This window comes from Callorhinchus milii, unplaced genomic scaffold (assembly GCF_018977255.1).
Source record: "Callorhinchus milii isolate IMCB2004 unplaced genomic scaffold, IMCB_Cmil_1.0 Scaffold20, whole genome shotgun sequence".
Taxonomy (NCBI): domain Eukaryota; kingdom Metazoa; phylum Chordata; class Chondrichthyes; order Chimaeriformes; family Callorhinchidae; genus Callorhinchus; species Callorhinchus milii.
This window is the reverse complement of record NW_024704761.1, coordinates 5,753,568-5,777,392: the sequence shown is the minus strand read 5'-3', so window position 1 is coordinate 5,777,392 and position 23,825 is coordinate 5,753,568. Positions and strand designations below refer to the sequence as shown.

The window sequence follows — 23,825 nt, the reverse complement described above, 5'->3', positions numbered from 1 at the left end:
GGAAGTGGATTTTCTTTGCTTCCTAACCTGTTTTGCAATCTTTTAATGATGCATCAGCTACCTCTTGGCATATATAATCATTCTTAAAATCCTTCCTACCTTGCTCTATTCTATAATGAGGATGCCAAGCAAACTCATCATCTAAGTTCTCATGATGCTTATTAAGGTTCATGCCCAAAACATTAACCAACTTTTCTCCTTCAGATCCTGACTGACCTGGTGTAGGCCAAATACTTTTAAATTTCAGTTCTTTAGCCACTCGGTTGTTCTTTTTTACTTCAACTTACGGTAAAGATACTCTGGTTAAAGGGAGAACGGTTTGCACTAGCTCATGATTACTAAATTTCGAATGGCTACATAATGCATCTGCAAAAGGTGGGTAAATTGCCTGATATCAAGCAAACCCACTAGCAAATTGTTCTTTGAAAGTTTACACAGTAAAAATCGACGAGAGAGAGAGAGACTATCTCAGAAAAGTGAAAACATCTTTTGCCCCTCTTTTGCCTTCATGTGCTGATCGTGGAGAAGGGGTTGCAGACGTCCCTCCACATGGGCAACTCTCTAAATCCGGGTGATTTAACGTGCACTCTACGGCTGGCATGTATCCACTGTCCCACATTCCGGTCCCACACAGCTTACAGAGATCATGCAAGCTACAGGGGATTCTGGGCAGGAGGCGGAACTGGTACAAAAGGCTCCGAGCCTGCAAGGAAGACAAAAGAAAACACGAGAGTGTTCAGACACAACGGTTCAAATGTTTCTCCCACAAAATACACAGTCACCACACTTTAGTGTAATCAGTGAAGCACTTTGAGACGACTCAAAGACGTAATAAGGCGCTGTGTCAAATGCAAGGATTATTATCATTAAAATGGTACTTGGCCCTCCCAGAGTTTTCTCGCATTTTTCGAGTTTTCTTATTTTAAACCACACTCAACCAATTTGCATATACCTCTGAGTTGAATCAATACCACATTTATGTGCACTACTTATTGTAAAGCATTTCTTGACTTTACAGTATTAAAAAACAGTATTTCCTATTGGAAATGTGTTCTAATTTTCTATTAAACACACAATACCAGCGTTTTCATTTAAGGGGATCAAGCCCCAATGCTCACAAAATGTGCACTGGAACTATAGTGCAAATTAATGTCACCCGTACTAAACTGCAAATGTTAAGCTGTTGATTGTTCCTACCATCGGTGGCCGGGCTTTCAGCCTCTCTGCCCCACATTCTGGAACTCCATCCCACAGTCCCTTCGCATCGCTTCCTCCCTCGCATCCTTCAAGGTCGGTCTCAAGACCTTTCTCTTCAACTGTGCCTTTGGTCCCACCTCTCTGCCTTCCCTCACCCCTACACCATCCCCCCTCCCCCATGCTCGGGCCCCGACACCTGACTGTTCAGCGCTTTGGGACGTCCTCCCGACGTGAAAGGCATCTATAAATGTAATTTTGTTGTTGTTGTTGTAGTAATCGAGTTAGGTAGCGCTTCATTCTAAACCAGTCTAGCTCGAAGAAATATTTTTTTTCTTTACATTTTACCCACATCATGTTATAGGGATTGTGTTTCAAATAGCTTTTGGGTTGCAGGTCTAGTTTGGCCTAAAATATTGTGCACTGAAGTGTTCAATTTGCTGTATTTTAAGCTTCTTCACAGATGGGTGAGTCACTTACACATAAATATCCAAAACAGGCACAGATACCACAAAATAAACTGCTTCCTGCTTTGTAGAAATCAACAGGAAACAATCTGACAACAGCGATACCTTACTTCAATCGCTGGCCCTCAGTTTTCTAATCTGACATCTCAAACAGTAAATACCACCTTCAGTATAGCATAATGTAATACGGACAATTCTTATTAGTTATCTGGAGAGGATGGATAGTGCAGATGGTAAGAAAAATGTTCTTTGATCTCTTTCATTGGAAATGGGTTTGAAGCCAAACCAGAGTGATACCAAAAAATCCTCTTCTTTTTTTCTGGATTAACTTGTCCAGGTTCAACTCAGTGACTGCCTCCCAGCACACAACTGTTCAACATTAACTACAAAATAACAATTTCTACTCAGAGGCCTTAAAATGGCTTGCGTGCAAAATGGGAAAGAATTTCTCTCATAGAGAAACATTCTGGTGCGGTTACTATTCTGTGGCTGAGACTAAAGAATATTTTTCGAGCCAGGGCAAAGGCAACTTTCCTCTCCATTAAGCTGTGGAATGCCTAAACCGAACAACGCTTGATGCTGTCACAGTGTGCAAAAAAAAAAGTGATTCACTTCCCCAGCACCGATGCCTCACTGCTATATGCAGAAAAAACAACTAGTATCCCTTTGTTTAAATCTTTGGTTTTGCGAATATTTAAACAAAATTTCATAATGTAATCGGGAAACTCGCTTGAGAAATTCCTGAGTCCAGCAGTGGGAAGGAGCCAAAAATAAAGAATGAAAAAATTAATCAATTTTTGAATATATATATATTACTTTATTATATTCTTCTATCATCAAAAAAACTGATATTATCTGCTGTGTCTAATGTACTCTTATCTTTAATACACTCTCATTTATGTCATTTAGAACAATATTCTTCTGAAAATTATGACAACTAACAAAAGCAGCATGGCAGCATGATTTAGTCCGCTACCCAGCACAATGAATCAGCTGCACTCTCCAATGGCTTAAGAACAATGGTGGTAAAAATAAATCTGCATCGTCACAATAAACCTTCACCGTGTTCTTCTTAATTAAATGTAAATTTATTAAAGTTTGTTTGTGTGTGTGTATTAATTTCAAACAATACATCCTGTAAAAAGCCCATTCAGCACTCACAAACATCAATTCAGATGGCTTGCATTAGTTTATTTTTAAAAAAAACACACACAGCAATAGAAATAGTAAGTCTTGTATGTTACAAATTGCTGGCAGATCCAAGTAATTTATTCTGAAACTTTTCTCTCACTTTATGACATCAGCTGAATCTTATGATGTTTTGGTAGTATAGTAATCATGCTCACCATTCATGTGAAAAGTCTCTGGTTCAAAACCTGGTAGAAACATTACTTTTCGATACACAAAGGAGAAGGGAATAAAGGGATATCGGAGAGGGGATTAGGTGGCGGGAAGGCACATATGGAGTATAAAATTAGCATTGACTAGTTGGGCCAAATGGTGTGTTTCCATGCTGTAGGTCTATGCAATTCTATGTAATCCCCACCTTGCTTCTAATATCAGTGTTGTTTTACTGTGCATGGAATCAATTTTTAGAACTCCTTTCAGTTTGAGATTTTTTTAAAAAAAATCAGGTTACACATTTACCTTTGTTTCTTTGCATTAGCTTTATGTTCTGAGATAAGACATCTGTACAGTTGGTGCACACCTAATAAAATGTGGTTCTTACACTTATTAAACACAATAATCACATATTATTAACGGTTAATTTCCCTACTGCAAAGAAGAGAAAAACTTCTGTTAAAAAAAGCCCTATTTCTTAAGTACAAATACACACCCACACACAGAAATTACACCTCCTACTCAGTCAGCCTTTAATTAAGTCAGGTACTGCTCTCAGATTCAAGATCACGACAAACAGCAATAGACCAGAATGAGTGACCCTGGCAGAATGCCACAACTGTAATATCTTTGAAGTGTCCAAAACTAATTTGTTATTATGAAGATACAGATCTATTAAAAACAATTTCAGTACGTTTTTGTTCCACATTGTTTTGATTTGCTATTAGAACCTAGGTAAAATTCTGTGAATTCTGGTAGTAAAATTCAATTACCAACAAAGCTTTGTTAATCTTTGTATACTTGTACAAAATTGTGTAATTGCAAACAATTTATGTTGTAAATGAAATAAAACAAAATAATCCACTGTTCTGTTAAAAATACAGCTGTAATAAAGCTTCAGAAGATTCCCCTAAAAGGCCCCTCACTTTATCACTGAATTCTATAATAGTGAGGGGTGCATTATAAAACATTTGGCTACGTCCCAAGCAGTGTGTTATATGGAACAGGGGTCTACTTGCATTTGAATAACTTGTGCACCTGAAAATAATTTACCCACAATAGAAACATTTTGAATGGGTTCCTACCTTCCTTAGGACAATCTCCCCACTCATGTGCATGGCTAAGTTGCTGAAATGAAGCAGCATCTGGTCAGTTGCTAGCTGCTGTTCGATCACGTCATCCCCATAAATCACAACAATGGCCACACAAACAAACAGGTGGAAGTAGTCAGTCTACAAGAAATGCACACACATAATAAACTTTACTGCCAGACAGAAAACCATGGTGCAAAGCAATAATTCATCATTATATACGTACCAGATCTGTACTACGACTTACATACTGACACATCAGTAATTTATGTACTGCCCACATTAGATCACAATTTAGATTTTGCTCTATGTCTATCCTCCTGATACTGATAATTGTATTCAAAGTTCTCCCTTGAAGACACTCACACTCTTCCTTTCACCTTGGAGGTGGGCTGGTCAGACTCTCTAGACACTCATAGCTTGCACCGTTTAGTTGCTCACCAAGAACAAATGAAACTCCCAAGAACGAAAAGCAAGCAAATAGTCAGCTCAGCAACTGGTCATCTTCTGATTATCCTGTATACAGGAATGCTTTCAAACTTAGGTTACATTGGCATCACATATACCTGCATATTTGCACAAAGCATTTAATTCCACAGCTGGTTTTGTAGTTGTTCTTAGAATTTCAAACAAAACATAAATATTTAACTCCAATTCACCACGGGGAGCTTCGCAAATGATTTTGAACAGGATTGACGGAGAGACTAAATTGACACGTTCACTGACCATGAAAATTTCAAGATCATTTGCGAGGCTCTCTGAAATGATTGGAGTTGAATATTTCTGTTCTATCTGCAGACCTTTTTAAACGATCGAGCGAAACTTTATTCACTTTTTGTTAACCGGTGGATAAAGTTCACACAAGTGTGTTTGAGGTGGCTTGAATCATTTGATTGTAACTCTTCAAACATTTACATGGATTCACAAACCATTAGGTGATGGAATCAACTGACGATTACAGCAGCAATGAGCAAATATCATCCACTTGGTAATGTAGATAGTTTCCTGAGAGATAGCAAGCAAGCACATGATAGATGATGGAAGAATTTGGTCTTAGAAGAGTCTGTCATGTGGAATCTAGTGGATCTGGTTGAAAGACACGTTTAGTTTCCTCCCTGGGAAATGAGATCAAGGTTTTTTTTTAATTCTAGGGTAGCCAAGAAACTGTTTTTTTTTAGAAACTAAGAGCTATTGCGTGCTTGCTAGATAATTTGCATCAGGGACCAGAAAAGTAGTGATTGAACTTAGAATAGTGGAAGTGTTCTATTATAATCTGATTCCCTCTTCGATAGAAGATAGTCCAGTCTTCATGGGAAAGCAAGCTAGCCCTGGGAAAGACAACTTTGGCCTAATTTGAAACTTTTGTTCCGTCCACAAAATATACAGCCAATTCATTTTACAGTATATTCTGTGAAGCGCTTTGAGACATCTCAAAGACATGACAAGGCGCTATATCAAATGTAAGGATTATTATTATTATCATGGTCAATGGAGAAACCCAATATCCTGGAATACACTGAGAATCAATTCCCAATATGCCTTTGCTGGCCATAGAGGGTACATCCATTCAGGAAGAGAGGGAAAATCACCCCACTCAGGCTATTTGAGTACTTCCTATTCGGCGAGTCAAAATTTTGGGTTTCTCCATTGATCAATTAGCCTGCCTACTCTCTCAGCTGAAGAACAGAAATTTAAAAGAAATGCATACTTTGATGTTAGCGTCAATGTAAAATTAAAGCTAAATCATCGGAAACCCGTTTATTAAACTGGAACAAAATACAAATACAAGAATATTCAAGGCCCTTTAGAAGCAGTGGAGTAAGAACAGTTTGAAGTAGTCACCCAGTCTGTGACCTTTCCTCTGATCAATACACACTTCCTCTAATATACTTTTTGATGACATGGACAAAGAGGTGTGGCAGTGGCTGAAAGCCTTTCTTTTTTGCTACTACATTTGCTTTTCACACAAGTGACGAAGGTGACTTGGGTCACTAGAATTAGGACATGTGCAATATACTAACAGCATCCCACCCAGAATGTTTTATGCAGCTGGAAAGAAGATATTTAGAGTGTGCATATTTTCTTGGATACTTCCTGCAGCATTTATTTAAAAAATACAATTGTTTGGGCTTTTATAGGTGTATTAGCAGTAAATAAATCAGAAAAATTAAGGCAAACTTAAGTTGCCAAGATAGGAATCAACCTAACCACGGGTGAGATCATAAGATACCACGAAGCACAACATTGTAATGTTTTGAACTCATCTTAAACCACAGCTGTCAATTCACATTAGTTTCCGATTCAAACTATATTATAAAATAGTCGTAAGAGCACTGGCCTGTAAATTCAACTTTTTCCTTTTGTATTCTGTGTCAACATCAATCACATTCTGAATCAAGTGCAGAATGCAAATATACCTTAACTTACAAGCTGAAGTCTGATATCGTCTTATCTATCCTTGTTGCATCTTTGGCTGCCAAATTAATGCTGTTTTTCTGCGACCTGAATTGTACTGGAGTTGCCAAACTCATAACAAAGATCCTTAAGATTCTTTACTGAGAAAAGACGTTCATCCCATCTGATGTCTGGACTCTATTTTGACTGAGGTTTAAATGTAAAAGGATGGCATTATAACTCCATTACATCATGTTCCGTGTTCAGCACAACCTCTGGTTCTGTTAAGTGTAAACATCAGGGGAGTGGACTGAACCCAATACAATGCACACTTAGAAAATCTTCTTCAAGTATGAATCCCTAACAGCAAAATAAATTGCTTGATTCAAGAACTTGATGAACAAACATGTGCCATCGGACTAAAGCCTGACCTGGTAATGAGCCCAACATGCCTCCCAAATTCGAAGTGCTTCTGCTTCAGGAAATTCTCGTTTGAAGCAAAGGAGAATCCAGCGATGGCAGAACAACATCTGTAGCCCATCCTCGCCCAAGGATACCAAGTGCTGGTAGAAACGGGCGTGCATCAATCTCAGCAGCTCCCTCAGGTACAGCTTAAAAAGAAGATAGCGTTTAGGAACCAGTGTGCTCACATGTATTCTATTACAATACAAAATTAAATTTGTATAGCACCTTTCATGTTGGGAGGACTTCCCAAGGCGCTGAACAGGCAGGGATTTCTACCTAAACAGTGGGTGGGGGTTGGGATAAGAGAGGGTGGAGGAAAGAGAGGATGGCAGAAGGCGTGGTTGAAGAGGAGGATTTTGAGACGTGCCTTGAAGGAGGTAAGAGAGGGAGCGAGGCGAAGGTAACGTGGGATGGAGTTCCAGAGGGTGGGACAGAGAGGCACCAGGAGAGCATACACAAAGAAAACAAGCTTGTAAGGTACATGTTCAATGTAAAATAGTCAACTCCAACAAGGTTGATCAGGTTCAACATAATTTTTGAATTTCCTAATCAATTGGTAGTGAATGCCCAAACATAAGCTCTGAAGATTTAATTTCCACGTCTAATAGGCCAGATATACTTCATCGCTTGCATCAATTCAAAACGATTTCTGTCTCAAAATCAATGTCAAATATGCAGTTTAACTCCGGATACATAGTAAGGATCCGATCAGGAATCTAATTTAACCGAAGTGGCTTTGAGACCAGCTAATCACAACAATTCCGTTTTTCACAGGATGTAGTGAACACCAAGTAATTTAAACTTTATAACACTGAAAATATTCATAGGTGTCGGTCTTGTCTGTTGTACTAGCAAGTTGTTTTTAAAATTTACTTCCCCACTGGTCCTCAGGAACACTAAATTTTCCTCCAGCGTTTCCTTTCCACTGCCTAGCACAATATTTTCAAGCCTTCACTTTGCCAGAGTACAGATGGTGTGGAGATTGCATTATAGTTCAGTACTGCTAGCTTGCTACCCACCAATCGTTGCCCCAATCTAGAGGGAATAAATCTACCACTTTTAAAAACAAAGGAGCTGTGCGAATACAGATTTAACCCCTACAATGTTTGAACAAGAGGTGAAATTTCAGTTACAATATCCACAAAGCTGGTCAAGCACTTTCTGTAACAGGCCACAAAATAGCTGACAGTGAACTCTAACAATAAAATGATGAACATTGCTGTAACTTCTTGAAAGGATTACTAAGCAAACACAATGTTTCACCCAAGTAATTCAAATCCGAATCCCTGCATTACAAAAGGCTTTGGCTTAAGGAAGCAATTAAATTTGCTGCAAAGACTGTTAACTGAAATCTAAAGAGATAAAAATAGAAATAAAGATTTGTTCCAAAATTAATTTAGTCACCATTCCTGTTATCTTTGAGAAGTACAAGATGATTCAATACCAACCAGTTGTCTTTCCATGTCATCATCCCGCGGAGAGCTGATGAAAATCGTATTCTGCATCAATCCAACAAAGCACCAAAATGTGTCCGATTCATCCCTGACCTCTGAGAGTATTGGAGCCACCAAATCAGACATCCCCTGGGAATATCCTATCTCAGGGCTATAAACTGCGTAGTTTAGTAAGATTCTCCTGGAGAAAAGTATTAAAATACACAATATTTATGTATTTGTTTAAAAAAAGGATTTAAGATGCTGCAGATACGTTAGACATATCCCAAACTATTTCCGTAATAACTGTGCCTTGTTATGATTCACACTCATTCATTTCACACCAGATAATGTATTCTGCTGAAGAATTTTCTTTTCGACAGTGCCCTTGGTCACCTTCTCCCCACCCCTCCCCCTGGCTCGGTCCCAGGATCCGAAACTGAGACGTCGTCCGTTGTGGAGAGCTCTATATAAATCCAAGTTGTTGGTGGTGTTGTTGTTATTTCTATACAGAACACCTTACCATTGTTCATATAAGGTGACTCAGTTAACACAATACACAAGACAAAACTACATTTGTATAACGCCTGACCCTAGCAGGGTGTGTTCGGGAAGAGGGGTGGCCAAATGCACGGTCGAAGAGGAGGGTCTTGAGACGTGCCTTGAAGGATGCATAATGACACTTCAATGCAAAATGCAATTCTGTGTACATGGTAAACTGTTGTCCTGTAACCTCAGGTTGCCCAACTCTATGTTGCCTTCATTCTTCACAACTACACACATCACAAATGAACCTTACCTCATAGTTTCCACGTTGGGGTTGTTCTCTCCTTTGAAGAATTGATTGGATCGATCGGTTCGAACCACATCTTTATCAACTGTAAACTGAACTTTTCGCCAAAAGTCTTCATGTTCCTCAGGAGTCATCGACAACCTGCAAAACACAAATCATTCACCTCCAATCTCTTGCCTCCCACACACCCACCTCTTAATTATCTTCTCTTTGTGCTCACCAGCTTCTAAACCTCTACAAGGAAGTAACTGGGAGAAGAGGTAATTGATTCTGGTGTTTCAATGCTCAAATCAGCAAACTTTATTTAAAATGAAGGAAAGACCCGTTTTTAAAGACAAACCCATTGTGCTTTTGGGATCAAAGTAACTCCTTGCTTGGAAGAAAAATATTCAGACATGTTACCTCTCATCTATTTGGGAATGAGTTTTAACTTTAATAAATTCCTATTGGGTTGCAATATTGATAAGAGTTTGAACAAACTTCTCAAGTGTTTCACTTAGAGGAGGATCAGTTTTAAAAAGCATTTTTCTTGCCAAAGGACAGATAATTTCCCAAATAGACAGTGTTGGCTTAGAAGGAAGTGTTACTTGCAATCTTCGATTATTAAAGTTAATGTCAGGGTGGTTTTTAGCTTCTTGTTAAAGATGCATCAACAGGAAGTCAGTCCTTGAATCTAAGCCAAAAACTTATCTCACAGCACAAGCAAGCCACCTTTTCTGCTGAACTTCCTCATATTCTCTGCGTTTCTGAATCCTCAAAGCCTCCCTTTCCTCTGACGTGGATTCACAGATGTAGAACTGCAACAGGAATGGCCAGACTTCGCCACGAATCGTTGGATCAATACCGCCAAAAAAGATTGCCTTTGAAAAGGAAAATAGAAAACGTTATACTATTTATTTAAGTATCTAGCTTCTAGATTACCATCAAGTCAGTTTAATTAAAGAGCAAATCTGCCTTTTTTAAAAAAAATCACGGTAAAAACCCAATTAAGATGTTTTACTAAATGAAACTCTCTTTTCAGATTTTTTGAGTTTTGTCGAGCATGGTTTTAGAAATCACGTATATGCGTCACGTCACTTCTGTTTTGACAGGCAACAAAGCAAGCAGGAAACAAAAGAGATACTATCTTTGGCCATTGCATTTTGGATTGTCACCAGATATGAATTAAAATTCAATTTGTTGAACTGCAAGCATTTTAGAAATCCTTGTACATATGTGTATTCTGTTGCTGGCTGTGTCATCCTCCCATAAAATAAAACGGGCAAGTTGATGAAAGGAAGTCCAAAGAGTTCTTCCCTGGCTCCAGTGCTGGTCTCTGGCCAGTTGGTAGTGAATGCTGCAAGTGCAATCGCAGATGAAATCTCAGCCAACTTTTCCTGTTTCCTGTCAAAATGACACCTCGCCTCAGTCCTGCACTCAACAACTTAGCCAAGATCAGGAGTTTGCTGTCTGGTGCTCAGATTCAAATCCAGGTCTTCCAAAATATGGATGGAATGTAGTAAAATGTTACATCACTGGTTTGTTTCTGCTCAAATTATTTTTTTGTTTGAAGAAAAATTAAGCTCAACTACGCTGAAAATTAGTGATAAACGTTTTAAAATGTTCAGGCTTAATTATGTAGTTTAAGCAGCCTAGCATCTTTAACGCAAAAAGGACAGACAAAATAGAAATTTGTTTTTTTCCATTATTTTGAGCTGAAGGGGACAAACAGTTCCTACCTTAGCTGAATGACTACTAATAGTGGACTGTCAGAATCATTCCAGCACACACAAAAAAATCTTAATTTATTGACTTAATGCTGATGCGGTTAAATTCAGGTCTCTTGATGCTTTTTAAATTGCCCCTCTCCCCAATTTAATACCCAATGTGAGCTGCAGATTTTCGAACCTATAAGAGTAGCACCAGGCGAACTAACTCTGTTTCATTTTCTCTCCCATTCCTTTTTTGAGGAAGAGTCTCACCATGTGCTAGTAACCCTAGTGGAGATCGAAATCAGGTGGGAAACTGAGGCCTTGATCGGCATCCTACCCACTCTGTAAGTGGAGTTTCCAGGAGATCAAAAACTTTAGGAAATTCCCAAACCTTGCAGAGTTTATATTCCTCTTCCACTTGTCCAGCTTCATTGAGGTGATTCAACCATGTAGTGACATCCAGTCGTTTATACATGTTCTCCTCTGGGTGGGTCTCTGACGAAGGCAGGTTTGGGCGTTTTATTGAGAATTGCATGCAAGCCTTTACATCAGACACCTGGAGGGAATGGGAGTTGAAAATTATAGTGCTACAAAGAGCATAGTTGCATACTACAAATTAGAAAACATTCTACATCTTAACCATTTGATGGCTACAGTATCACTTCAGCATTGGGAATTTGTTGCAGGATTTGTCCACATAACAAATCACTAAGTTTCAAACAAACTCATTGGATGAGGTGTTTTGAGAACGCATGATACGGCTAGTATCAAATGCAACTATTATTTACTAACTTAATTATTTGATGTTTAAAACACAGACGCTCGTGTAAAAACTTCACTCGTAATATTATGTGAAGCTTTGAAACTTTGTTTTAAAAAGCAAAACTATGAATTAGGTTCCAGTCACCAAGTCAATCTGTTTAATCATTAAGATTACTATTAAGGTTACTAGAGCCAGATCATTTTCTAGATTGCATGGCATTGCAAAATAATGTCGCTAAGTCCAACATAATTACATTGCTCCAACAACCCATAATTGGACATCATACTATTTTTTTAAAAAAAACGTTGGAAACCTTTCCAGGATGGGAAACTGTTGAAAAGACTTCATTAGAACTCTGGTGTAAATGTTATGGGCCAAGATGATTTAAGTACCTGGTCTTTGTGATGGGTCTCTGTACAGCATTTCCACTGCTGAAAGACCTCACCAAGTTTATCAAGTCCACCGTGGTGAAAGTGGAAAACTTTGTATTGACTTTCCCGGCTAGCGATGACCAGCTGTCCGCATGTACATGCTTCGTCGCTAAAGGAAAGATTACCAAAAAAAAAAAAAAATCCTTTAGAAAAAAAGGAGATTCCGCAATTCTTTCAAACAATCCTCATCATTTTTTCTTAAATCTTCTTTAAAGTAGTTGTATGTTTGATTTTAAAGTAAGGGACAATCATTGGGTAAAATAATAATATCCCATAATACCAAAAATCGTCATTTTATCAGCATGTTACAGTCAATCCTGTGAAAACATCCTTCAGAGGGAAAACGCTCCATACCAAATGCAAGGATTAATGTTATTACATTAAGTTCTCAGATTTGAGACATATTGTTTGGCCTGGATCAGATTTGAAGCCAATTCCCAAATTGCATGCATGACTTTTGACTTTCTGTTCCCACTAGGAAACCCACTGGTCCTAGAGACAAGTCAATTACAGTTCTTTTTAGAGCAACAACTATCTTGCAAGAAAACTGCCCCTCTTATTGGAAGTGGTACCTTACACTGCAGAGATTTAAGGCAGGATTATTGCTCATTTATTCCACTTGATGCATTGCCATTTGAGAAGCCTTGTAATACGTTTAGTTAAGATTTTGCTTCATATGGCAACTCAGAGATGAAAACTCTTGTGTTAAGATGTATTATGTGCAAGAAGAAATTACAAATATGCATTGGTTATCTAATGATTCCATTCTTGTTCAAAACAAATGGTTCATAGATAGCTCTGCAAAACACATTGCAGCTCACAATAAGTTCTTTGTACAAACAAACCTCTTCACTACAATCTATTAAGAGAGTCCCTGTTAATCAGAATTAGGTTCTATTATTTATGAGGAAACACATGTCCTTTTATTACTTAGACTCAACAATCACTCTATTGAAGTACTTTCTACTGAGTAAACAAAAAAAAGAGTCTTATTGATCGAGAAACACACTGCCAATATCCTCATTGAGAAGAGTTACCTGGAAACAAGTGTAGTAAGGTATTTGAAAAGTGCATACAGTTTGAAGTATTAAATTAACTAATATTTAAAGATGTTTTTATTAAACTCCCTACAATTTTTAACAAAAATAAATTAGAACATCTAGTATTTTGTTAGTTGTTTCTGGAGCAACAGAACAATAGGTTATTAACTTTATTATTATCTACTAAACAAACAGTCGTGATCATTATTACAATTGTTTTTTAAATACTCTTTGTCCATCTTTTGTAGTTTTTAAACTCCACTAGGATTCCAGTAATTAGACTGCAGCACAATCAAAGATCTGAAAATATTTTTAATTTAAAGTATAATGCTATTTAGTAAACCATTCTATGAACAAGCACATTTTCCTTCCTGTCCACTGAACTAGATGACATTTGAAATGTATTTCTCCCCCATTTCCCACAATAGCACAAATACTGCTTGAAATCACAACAACTTGCATTTATATAACGCCTCTCACAAAGTATAGCATCTCAGAGTGTTTAAACAACAAACAAAAGCACGAAGGCTTGGAAATAACTGCAAACTGTGGATGGTCTGCTTGGGAAATGATGTTTAGCCATTTTGATCTGAAGACTGTTAAAATCAACGTTTTACAGATGCAATGAGACAGAACATATGTATTCCAAAAATTGCAAAGGATATAGCAATAATTTATACAGCAATAAGACAGCACAGTAATATTATCATAGAACCACATTCATGTCCTTGAGATATTATGCATCAGCAGAAAACCCACAAAAACAACCATAATCAGATGTTAATTAATTCGGGTGCTACCGGGGATATGCAGAGTAAGCAAAACATGAACAAAAACTAAAGGGATTTTTATAAAGAAATCTCCTACAAGCAGGAATGCTAGCTTCTCTATTTCCATCTCAGATTACCGTTTAATATAAAATATTGGTTACAGTAAGCAAGCCTTACTGGCATTTTCTGATCATCATGCTTGTGACATACAGAAATCGTATCCCTAGCCTAATTTACAGCTAAGGGTGTGGATGAATAAATGGATTATAGAAGTAGAATATAATTTATTTTAAATTTTAAAAATAGCAACCCAACAGAGGCTTTTTAAGTAGCAATGCTTTCTCAGTTATAATTATGAAAGATTAAAGGATTGTTTGCATCCAACTGAACAAATCTTATTGTATTTGAGAAAGTTTGGATACTCCTAAATATCTTGTTCCTTTAGTGGTAATAGTTGTGTCCTGTTGGGTCATTTGTAATCTTGTGACTTTTTATGACTGACTGATGCAATTGTTTTGCTTAATTTTGTACAGCCAAGTATAACTCATGTTCAAAATCACACGCTGGGTATTCTAAAAAAGAAACCTGCAGCAGACAATTATGATACAGTACAATAATACCACACAGAAACAGCTACAGAAATATTCTTGTTTTCAAAAAATCAGTTACATGCAATGTGACTGAAACATTAATGGCAAGTTGAAGTGCAACCTTAGACAAACATTCAGCAAATAATGATTCAATCCGATAAAGTTCATTTATAAATAAAGCTGAACTTTAAAGCAGCCTCCATTTACTACAAACTTATAACTGCAATAATTTGTGAGTTAGCAAAAAAAAATTCAAAATACAGCAGCAGTTAATTTGTTGTTTGCATAAGAACACAAACGTTCCTAATTTATTGGGTAAAGATAACAAAACCTGATAAATAGAGTGCAAGATTTCTGTTTCAATTTCGATTTGTTTTAAATTCAGAAGCCTGAACTAGATGCTTGAAGAACTGAAATCTTGAAACACTGGGCCTGGTGCACTCACTATCTGTTGATTTTACCTAATAAGGTTTATAGGGAGCAGTGCACCAAATATCTTTGAAGACATGCAAAATCTCATAGAATTACAAGTCAAGAAGCTGGACATTTTTCAAAAACAAGACTTGTGAAAGAAAGAGGAAAAAAATTATGCAAGCCCAATACTGTAAGATGTGTTCTGCAGTAATCACTAGCTTTGCAGAAACCAATGGCTAGTAAATGGATGCTATTCTTTCCGCACCCAAGTTGTAAGTTTTAGGTGTTATAGAAATGGAGTGTGGAAAATTTAAACCATTTTAAACCGTGCAATTGTTTGACGTCAGAACACTAGGTTGCTGAAGTACAACACCCCAAAATTAATCTAAACCAAATTTTCTGCTGGAAATTTTTTTAAATTGTGTTACCAGTTATTTCCATTCCTGCTGTGCAGTTTATGCTGTCAGTACTGTACTGGGAGTAAATCCTTTATAAATTACACTCTGGAGCGATTGGTAGTGTAAACTTCCCATGCAGTACAAAAACTCAATCATCTGCCTTTCATGTTGAGAGCAGTGCACTGAAAGGTAAATGGGTCCCTTGTCAGGCATTGGAAGGAACATTTGGTCTCCCCTAGCATCCCATTTTCAGATACCGTTTAACTCGCTGGCAATGAGATAGGTGGCGATTGGTAACCTTCCCATGTCTGGATCACTGCAAGTCACAATTAAGCATAGGGACCAGCACCCACAATTAGAAAGGATGCCGATTCTAATTCAACTCAGTGGTAACCGGCTGGCGTCATGTACCCATGTATTCCAAACTCATCCTTTCCATCAGGCACCCTGCCAATCCATACATTGCTGAAGCTGCGCCATGGATTTCACAACTGGAAATAACTCCTAAAAGGGGAAGACTATTAAATACTACAGGATCACAGTCTGTAAAACATCTGTCTTCCTCCCCCCCCAATAATCAGCAGCAGAAAAGGAGAGGTCAGAGCACAATACTAAAAATGTACTTAAATTCACAATCTTCTTTGTCTGCAAGTCAAGCCAGCTGTTAAAAGGTTTTGCTGGGGGAGCTTTAACCAGGTGTTCCTAGGCTGCTGGAGACCGCCTGCCGCAATTATAACATTCCATTTTTAGGCAAAACACTTCACAGTGCAACAGCATTTGCTGGCAAAGAAGAAGACACAAGGGGAAAGGAGAGAGAGAGGCAATAAAGAGGAAATTACTTAAGTTAATGGGAAATAAGATTTCTAACCTGAAGAAAAGGCGGAGCGATCGCATTTGACCCAGATCAACTCTGAAAACACCGTAGAGGTGCTCAAGTGCCAACACTTTTTGCTGTTCTTCCCATTTTGTGTTATGCAGCTGTGTGGAAGTTACAGAAAATTGCAGCCCATATTCTATATCTGAGGTGTGTTCTGAGACAGAGCTTGCTAAATGGGCCATTTGCTCTTCACACATCTCCCTGTGTAACAAAATAAAAGAGAGAATTGATTATTGAAATATATTTTCTAAAGTGTAATAGGAGAGTGGAATACGTCAAAATGCCAAGCACAGCTTCAAACATCCATGAGGCCAATACTTAGAAGAGGTTTTGTTTTTCATCAGTTCCCAGAAACTGGAAGGGCCATAGAGGCCAGAATGCTGGACTCATTTGAGAAACAGTTTGATGCTATAATGGTAAGATAATCGGGTTGATATCTTGGAAGGAGATGAAATAGGTTGCAAGCTAAATGATAAAGTCAAATCTCATGAGACAGCACTGAGTAAGGATGGCAGCAGTCTCTGTGGATCTCAAATCGTCACCAATGAATTACTAACTAGCAATAAAAAACATGTTTTGCATGTTTCAAGCAGAAAGCACAACAGACGTTTAAAACTAAAACTGGCTCTGGCTCCAATACAAGAGTTGAAGTGTATTGAACAGTATTTTGCTTTGTCAATTTCCCACTTTCCTGGCATTTTACAAGTAAGATTTATGTGCAATTGGAAACAGGGGTGTACCACCATTACAATTATTCCTGACACCTAATTATTGCTCGAAAACAACAAAAAATTATAAAAAGGCTGCATGTTTTTGTACTTTTTCTGAAAAGGTTACATACTTTGTTTAAAAAAAATACAATTTTTTTTCTCCCTGGGCCCATATTACTCCATTTCATATGTAACCAGATATTGGTTTGATTGTTGTTTTATCTGTAGTCTTTGTCTGCTTAATTGTACAAGTTGCATACCACCATTATATTGAACCATGTTGCCTTGGTTATACAGAAATTGATTTGATTTTGCAATCTAGTCAACAGTGCTCGTCTCTATGACAGCTAGATTAACAAAGATATTTTGTCTATTCTGCTATACAAGCAACTGTAGTACTTACTGTGTCAAAGTTCTCAGGGAATTTTCTTTTCCCTTTCCCACATTATTAATTTATTTTCTTCTATTACCCAGTATTCTTCCTCTCTTGCCTACGATTAACTCAAGACGTATCAGTTCACTGCAAAAAGGGTGGACAGGTAGACAAGAGCTGCCCTATCTGATTGTCCATTTTTCTCTCCTGAGCTGTAGATAGAACACCTAATCCTTGCTTGCCTTCTCTTAAAACAAATCAATAACTCAGTCTCCTGTCTCCCCACAATGAATTTCGTCATTAAGACCAACATTCTAGATAACCCAGTGAATTATGGTCTCATAGTTTCATTCATTAGGAGTTCCCCTGAGTGACAACCACCTAAACGTGAGTTGGGAACACCTTGATAAAATCTCTGTACACTGTACCCATTACGAAAACATTCTGCTTTCTTTAATATATACTCATGGAATAACCTGGGAATCTAACAAATTACTTTCCTTGGGGAGGGAGGAAGGCAGGAAAATGAAAGATTCCCATTCAATGATGTATTCTCAAGTGCATCCTTTAATCAATTACATCATAACATTATGACTTGTCCATCTATAAAAGACTTGTGTTGGTTCCTGAACTCAAGCACATGTTGCAGAATGGAATGAGTGGGCAACTGATTGTGAAATGACCAACACACAGATTGCATCTCAAGGTGTGATTCTTGTGAGTAAGCTTGCTGACGTAGTCACAGACAATCAATAATCTGAGTGGAAGGTAAAGATACTGTGGCCTTTATGAATAATTTGTTGCATAATTTTCCAAGGCTTGGGAAATAAAACTGAGCACAAACATTAATATATAAAACAATAACATTGCACTCATGCCACTTCCTAGACAAAGACTGCTGAATGTTAATTTCAAGAACTTAAACATTTATACAGATTTTTTATCTGAATTGCTTGCTCAATGAAAAGAATTTAATGATGTGAAAAGAGCCCTCAAGGGGCATGGAACAGTGTACACAATGTTATGCCCTGCTAGGTTAGATCATACAGCCAGAAAGCTATTTAGCTCACCCACAGTGGCAAGAGAATTCCTGAAAAGGTAGGGTCCCCACTTTAAATCAGGGAACAAAAGATTGTAAATTCTGTGCAAAACCCTACAGAACAGACTCAGAATGGTAGAACCAAGAATAAAAAAGGGAAATGACAATCCAAGATGTTGAGTCAGTGGACATGCTTGTTTGAGGTCTTTGATTGTCTTATGAGATACCTTTCACATTGCATTACATATTATTTAATGACTATTAAGTTATTTTGATCTTTCAAGGTGCAGATTATACAGCTTTTTCTGGGGGACGGCAAGTAACTATTTTAATAACTTTTTGTTGAATTTGCATCATTGAAATCATAATCAAATAAGCCAATACTCGTGATATTTAATAGGAGTGAATAAATTAGCCCCAAACCACTCGCATTACATTCGGATGCCCAATAGACTCCTAAAAATGACAGCACTTTACCTGCTTTCAGCATCGAGAAATACAGATCTGCTACTTTCTCCCAGAGGATCCCCAATTGGAGAGAGACACAGCGGGGAGGAGAAGGTATCGGAATCTGATCCAATGGTGCTGTCCCTGCTGACATCGTCAGTGGTTAGATCGCATGATGCCTCATCTTCCCCCTGCTCCCTTTTGGAGCTGACTTCTTCCTGACCTTCCGCAGAAGCTTCTAGATCATTTTGGTCATCTTGACAAGTTATGGTTGAGGAAATTCCTGAGTTGCTTTGGGCTTGCTGCAGTACACTGTGGGAGATCTCCAAAGTGAGGGAATGCTGCAATTCGCTCTGCTCTAACCCCGGTGAGCCGATATGCATGGACTCGGTCATGCTCTGCGATACAGTCATTATCTCATCATCTTCTGGTGGGGCCAATGCTTGTTTTTGCTCCTGGGTGCTCGCAGATCGGCGAGCCGCAGATGCTTGTGAGTGTCGTCCTCTCCTGCGATGTACCTTTCGCACGGGAGAACTTTCTGGAGTGATGTAACGTAATGCTTCTTCATCTTGCCGTTGGATCCTGGTGTTTGGGATCCAGGTGAGAATGAGTGTTGTACCCAGAAATTCATCCTTTTCCAAGTGCATGCATAAATACCCTAGGAAGGGAATTTGAGGCAAGGAAAGCAGTACATAAAATAGAACTCATATGCACGCAAATATGACCAAATCCCGACGTAAGGCTTGAACCCACAACCTTCTGACTCAAGAGGCAAGAATGCTACAAACTTAGTGAGGCTGATATACATTTTATATGCTTACAAGCATCCTCTGAGATTTTGTGCCTTTAAAAATGCTTTAATTTATTCCTTGCTATTAGTTAACAGTTTATTTTTCCTATCTGAACTATTATCTATATAAACTAGATTTGAGGTTTGGACAAAAAAGGTTAAACTTTCCGGGAAAAGTGACAGAATTGATGTTGCTCAACATGGCCAACCTGAGGCAGATAATCATATGGGTGCCCCATAGCATGGAATTCAAATGGATCAAATCACTTCACAGTCAATCCTATTAATGTAGACTTCATGACCATGGCATAACATTTAAGCACTTAATCCCAATTCAAGGAGAGAACATTTCCCATTTATTCACATTTTTATTGCTACGCTTTTTACGCGTTGAACAGTGTTAATCCTGCGCATGTTTTTTTTGCACACTTGCAAATCCAATTTTCTGCAGTTATATTAATTTAGGTTCAGTTGCAGCAGAAATGAGAAACTGAATTGAGCGCACAAACATCAAAAAATGTTCTGTAAGCAGCCTACATTTGGTTGGGAAGCTTCTGTAATTTTAGTTTAGGAGGATTTAACAGCATTTATTTTTAAATTATGTTGTTACAGCACATCCCTTTCAGTCTAGTTAATAAGTTTATAAATATTTTAATATCCACAAAAGTCATATTTTTTTAAAGTATATATTTGCATTATCAACAGTTCAGAAGAATCATGCCAGAGGGTAAAACAATGCACGTAAACACAGAACAAACAGACTATGAGTATGCCTGTCCAAACTGTAGTTATAAAAATATAAGTCTTGTAAATACAGTATAGGAAAAAAATTATAGAAAATATTGACTCTGGTTCAGACATGATAGTAAACTGTTCTACATAATTTATTTGGAACGCAGCAGTTGGTTCTTGCTATAGCATGTTGCTTCCATTTCCTGCCCCTTCATCACAAGACGGAAAGGCTTATGCTGATCTGTGCACATGTTATGTTACAGCTTCAGCAGAGGCTCAGAGAAAGTACATAGTGATGCACTCGATCCCTTCATAGACAGGAAAAAAAATTGCAACACTGCAGCTGAAAATATATGTTAAGAATGTCCTAGACATAGATCATAGCAAGGCCAGCTGTATAGAATTCCCCACATTAGGAAAAGTCTGTTAACCCAATCAATGATGCACAGCTCTTGCCAAAACCTTTTAAATTTCTAATCTGAACAGATAAATCGTATGAATGGGTATGCAAATCAGGCATTGACAAAATGTAAATTATTAAGAAGCAACCTGGATTATTTCTGGGTAAATATTCATGGATGACTATTTAACAGATAGATACATGTTTTAAAAAGGCTTTTCACCCATTTTGCAAAATCAATATTCTAAGTTCTGTGATAACTGTGTTCCATTACCTGCCATTCACTGAAGAACACTGCCTGTTGGTGGAAGGTAGTGGGCATTATTAATAACTATATTTCCACGTGTCGCTCTTTTGCTAATTACCAAGAGCATTTCAAGTCTAGTGCATAAATATATACCACAGCTCGATATATTACCCTTCTTACATTGCTTCTGCTCTTTTAATAATAGGTACAGAAATCACCCACCCTCTTTAAAAACATGATGTTCACTGATATGATTTGCAAATCTCATTATATCCAAAGCTTACAACTGTATTTTCTTCATTCCTCTATAAGAACTTGCATTTCTGGAAAAAGTCACCTTATGCCTTTTTGGAAAACACTTACCTTGGTGTGTCTGAAAAATGGACATTCATAACATTGCTGTTTTGACTCATTTTTTATTATGGAAACCTATTTTAAAGTACTTTATTGTGTAAACTTTACCCTTATTATGCATTAGTTATGCTTTCTGACTACAAAGGTTTCACTGTCAAACACACTCATTCCTCCTTAGGCAATGTTAATAGCAAAACAAGTTTGGTAACAAACAATGATGTCATGGAACACTAATCTGACACTGGGTGTAAGAGGCTACGTTTGCAATGGGTATATGAAAGCGATTGTTTGGTCAATAAATAAATTACTGCAGTAATAAGACCACAGGCTGTAGTTCCGAAGCTTTTCTCCCCCTCATTACCCATCTTTGTGCACCAAACTTGTGAAACAAAATGGAAGCAAATTCAGAAAGACTTGGATCATGCCTTTTTCCACAAAGACATAACACTTCAGATAACAGTAATGAATGCAAGTGGTTAGGGCCCAAAGCCATTGGATTTTAAATGCAAGGTGATCTATTGTAAAAAGTCTACAGTATTTTCAGTCGTCTTAGAAGATTGAAATGGCTTAACTTTTGTTTCCAAGAGCATAGAGCTCATTTTGTATCCATGCAACACAGTCCAGGACTACCTCCTGGTGCCTGATTTTTGCTACAACATCTTCAGAACACTGCAAGTCACACTATTTGCTTCCAACTAAGAAAAAACATCCAATTTTATGACTCGATGGTAAAAATATTTGGCACAATTGAAATCCATGATATTATGGAAATATTGATCTCAAACACATAGATGGCAAATATTTATTGGCTGAACAATGAAACAGAAGTGGAGAACATGACAATTTTCTGATTTTGTTTTGCTTTATGGCAGTGGACTACAAATTCCTAGAATATTTCAGGTTTGGAATATCTGATGGAATTTGCTGCAAGCACAGTAAAGCTCAAAGCCAATTGAATTTAGGAGGGGGTAAAGGTTTTTACAGGAATTTAGAATGTCAAACCAAAACATAAATGTACAGAAATTTAAAAAATACTTTGTAAATAATAGAAATCTGAAATAACAGAAAGTCCTAGAAATACACAACAGGTCAATCGGCATCTAAAGCAGAAAGGTCACAACCAGTTAAAAGTTTCAAGAGTGTTGCTATCTCAGAACTTGGTAGTTACGGAGTAAGTCTTCATCAGAACTGGGCTACCAAGTACATCTTTCTTCAAGAAGCATGGCACCATGCTTGTTAATTTCTTTATTTGATCTAAAGCAACCAAAAGATCCATGGTACCATTCAAAGGGAGAAGGAAATTTCTCCTGGCATCCTGCCTAATAATTGGGATGTTGGTTCTGTCGATCAGGATAAATGTAACATTCTACTCTGAATTATGATGCGCTTAACAAACCATTCAAGATGACAGTCACAAAAGTGACGGCCTTCTCTTTTCTTCAATTTCAGCTGTTACTACATAATTTGCTCCTTCATTCCAAATGTTTGTCCTGAATTTTCCAAGGTGGGTAAACATCCTGGTACTGTAATTCAGAGATTATCTGGCCATTAAGAATAAAAGACTAAGTGGTAAATAAACCAACAAATATATCTTATGTTAAACAACATTGCAATTTACTACTTAAATAACTATTTTGGTTTCTGGTTGACCACTGAAAGTGATCTTTAAATCCTTGCCAACTCAACTGGAGAACATTGCAAAATGCTGAAAACAAACATTTTCGGGTTCAGTGCCTGTACCATACCTGGATGGTGTTCTCCGAGACCTCGCAGGACCTCTGGAGCATGGACGCAAACATTATTTTTTGAGTAAATAATTTCACCATCAAGAAGCCTCAAGGAGCCACTCGACTGATTGAAGGTCAGGAGGTCAGAGGCCTTGGAGGATGCACGTCGTAAGAGCTGACCCAGAGACATCTCCAGGAGAATCTTTCCATCATCTGAATTCTTCACTCTAGATAGAGCAAGGCAAAAGTTATAAAGAAATATCTGGGTGTATACAGAGATCTTTCACACTGCATGATTCTCGGCACAGCACCCCCAACCAGCACCAGCATTAGCATGTGTCTTATAATAAAAATAACAATCATAATCTTTGCATTTGGTATGGTGCCTTATCACGTCTTCGAGACGTCTCAAAGCACTTAACAGTAGGAGTGTCACTTCAGCCACTTTTCACCTTCTTTCTGGACTCTCTTCTGAAATCCCTCTTCCTCATCCTCTGCTTTCGAATGCCTCTTGAAGACCTGCCTTTTTGACAGTGTTTTCAGCCACCTCTTGCCCACCCAAGATCCCACTTAATCTTTGTAAAGTGCTTTGAGACATTCTCCCATTACAGAGAAACTATTTCTTCTAGTGGAGAATTCAGAATAAGGGGCATAGTCTTAAAATTAGAACTAGGCCATTTAGGAGTGAAATCAGGAGGCATTTTGTCACACAAAGGGTTGTGGAAATCTGGAACTCTCTCCCCAAAAGGCTGTGGATGCTGGATTCCATTCAAATTTTCAAGACTTAGGTGGATAGATTTGTTAGGTAAGGGTATCAAGGGCAGATAATTGGAGTTGAGGTACAGCTCAGCCAT

General features: G+C 37.8%; 1 protein-coding gene across 1 annotated transcript; it reads right to left on the bottom strand.

The window, feature by feature from the left end:
• On the bottom strand, positions 1–23,174 carry tbc1d16 (TBC1 domain family, member 16). Its single transcript, XM_007888589.2, has 11 exons — positions 22,990–23,174; positions 18,752–19,379; positions 16,144–16,353; positions 12,025–12,172; positions 11,261–11,425; positions 9,890–10,038; positions 9,185–9,319; positions 8,401–8,587; positions 6,919–7,098; positions 4,088–4,234; positions 1–703 (listed from the first exon to the last, which is right to left on the bottom strand). Exons 1-11 carry the CDS (start codon positions 23,159–23,161, stop codon positions 464–466), a joined length of 2,361 nt encoding a protein of 786 aa, XP_007886780.2. The 5' UTR covers positions 23,162–23,174; the 3' UTR covers positions 1–463.
• Between the last annotated feature and the right edge of the window lie 651 nt (positions 23,175–23,825).

Bases quoted from the DNA above. Each gene is read 5' to 3' on its own strand.
- tbc1d16 (XM_007888589.2), bottom strand. From the start codon at position 23,161: ATGTCTCTGGGTCAGCTCTTACGACGTGCATCCTCCAAGGCCTCTGAC. The intron at 9,320-9,889 runs GTGGCTTGCTTG...TGTGTTTTGCAG, and splicing joins GAGGAAGTTCAGCAGAAAAG to GTTGTCGATGACTCCTGAGG. The intron at 4,235-6,918 runs GTCAGGCTTTAG...CATTTCTTGTAG, and splicing joins CATGTTGGGCTCATTACCAG to ACTGACTACTTCCACCTGTT.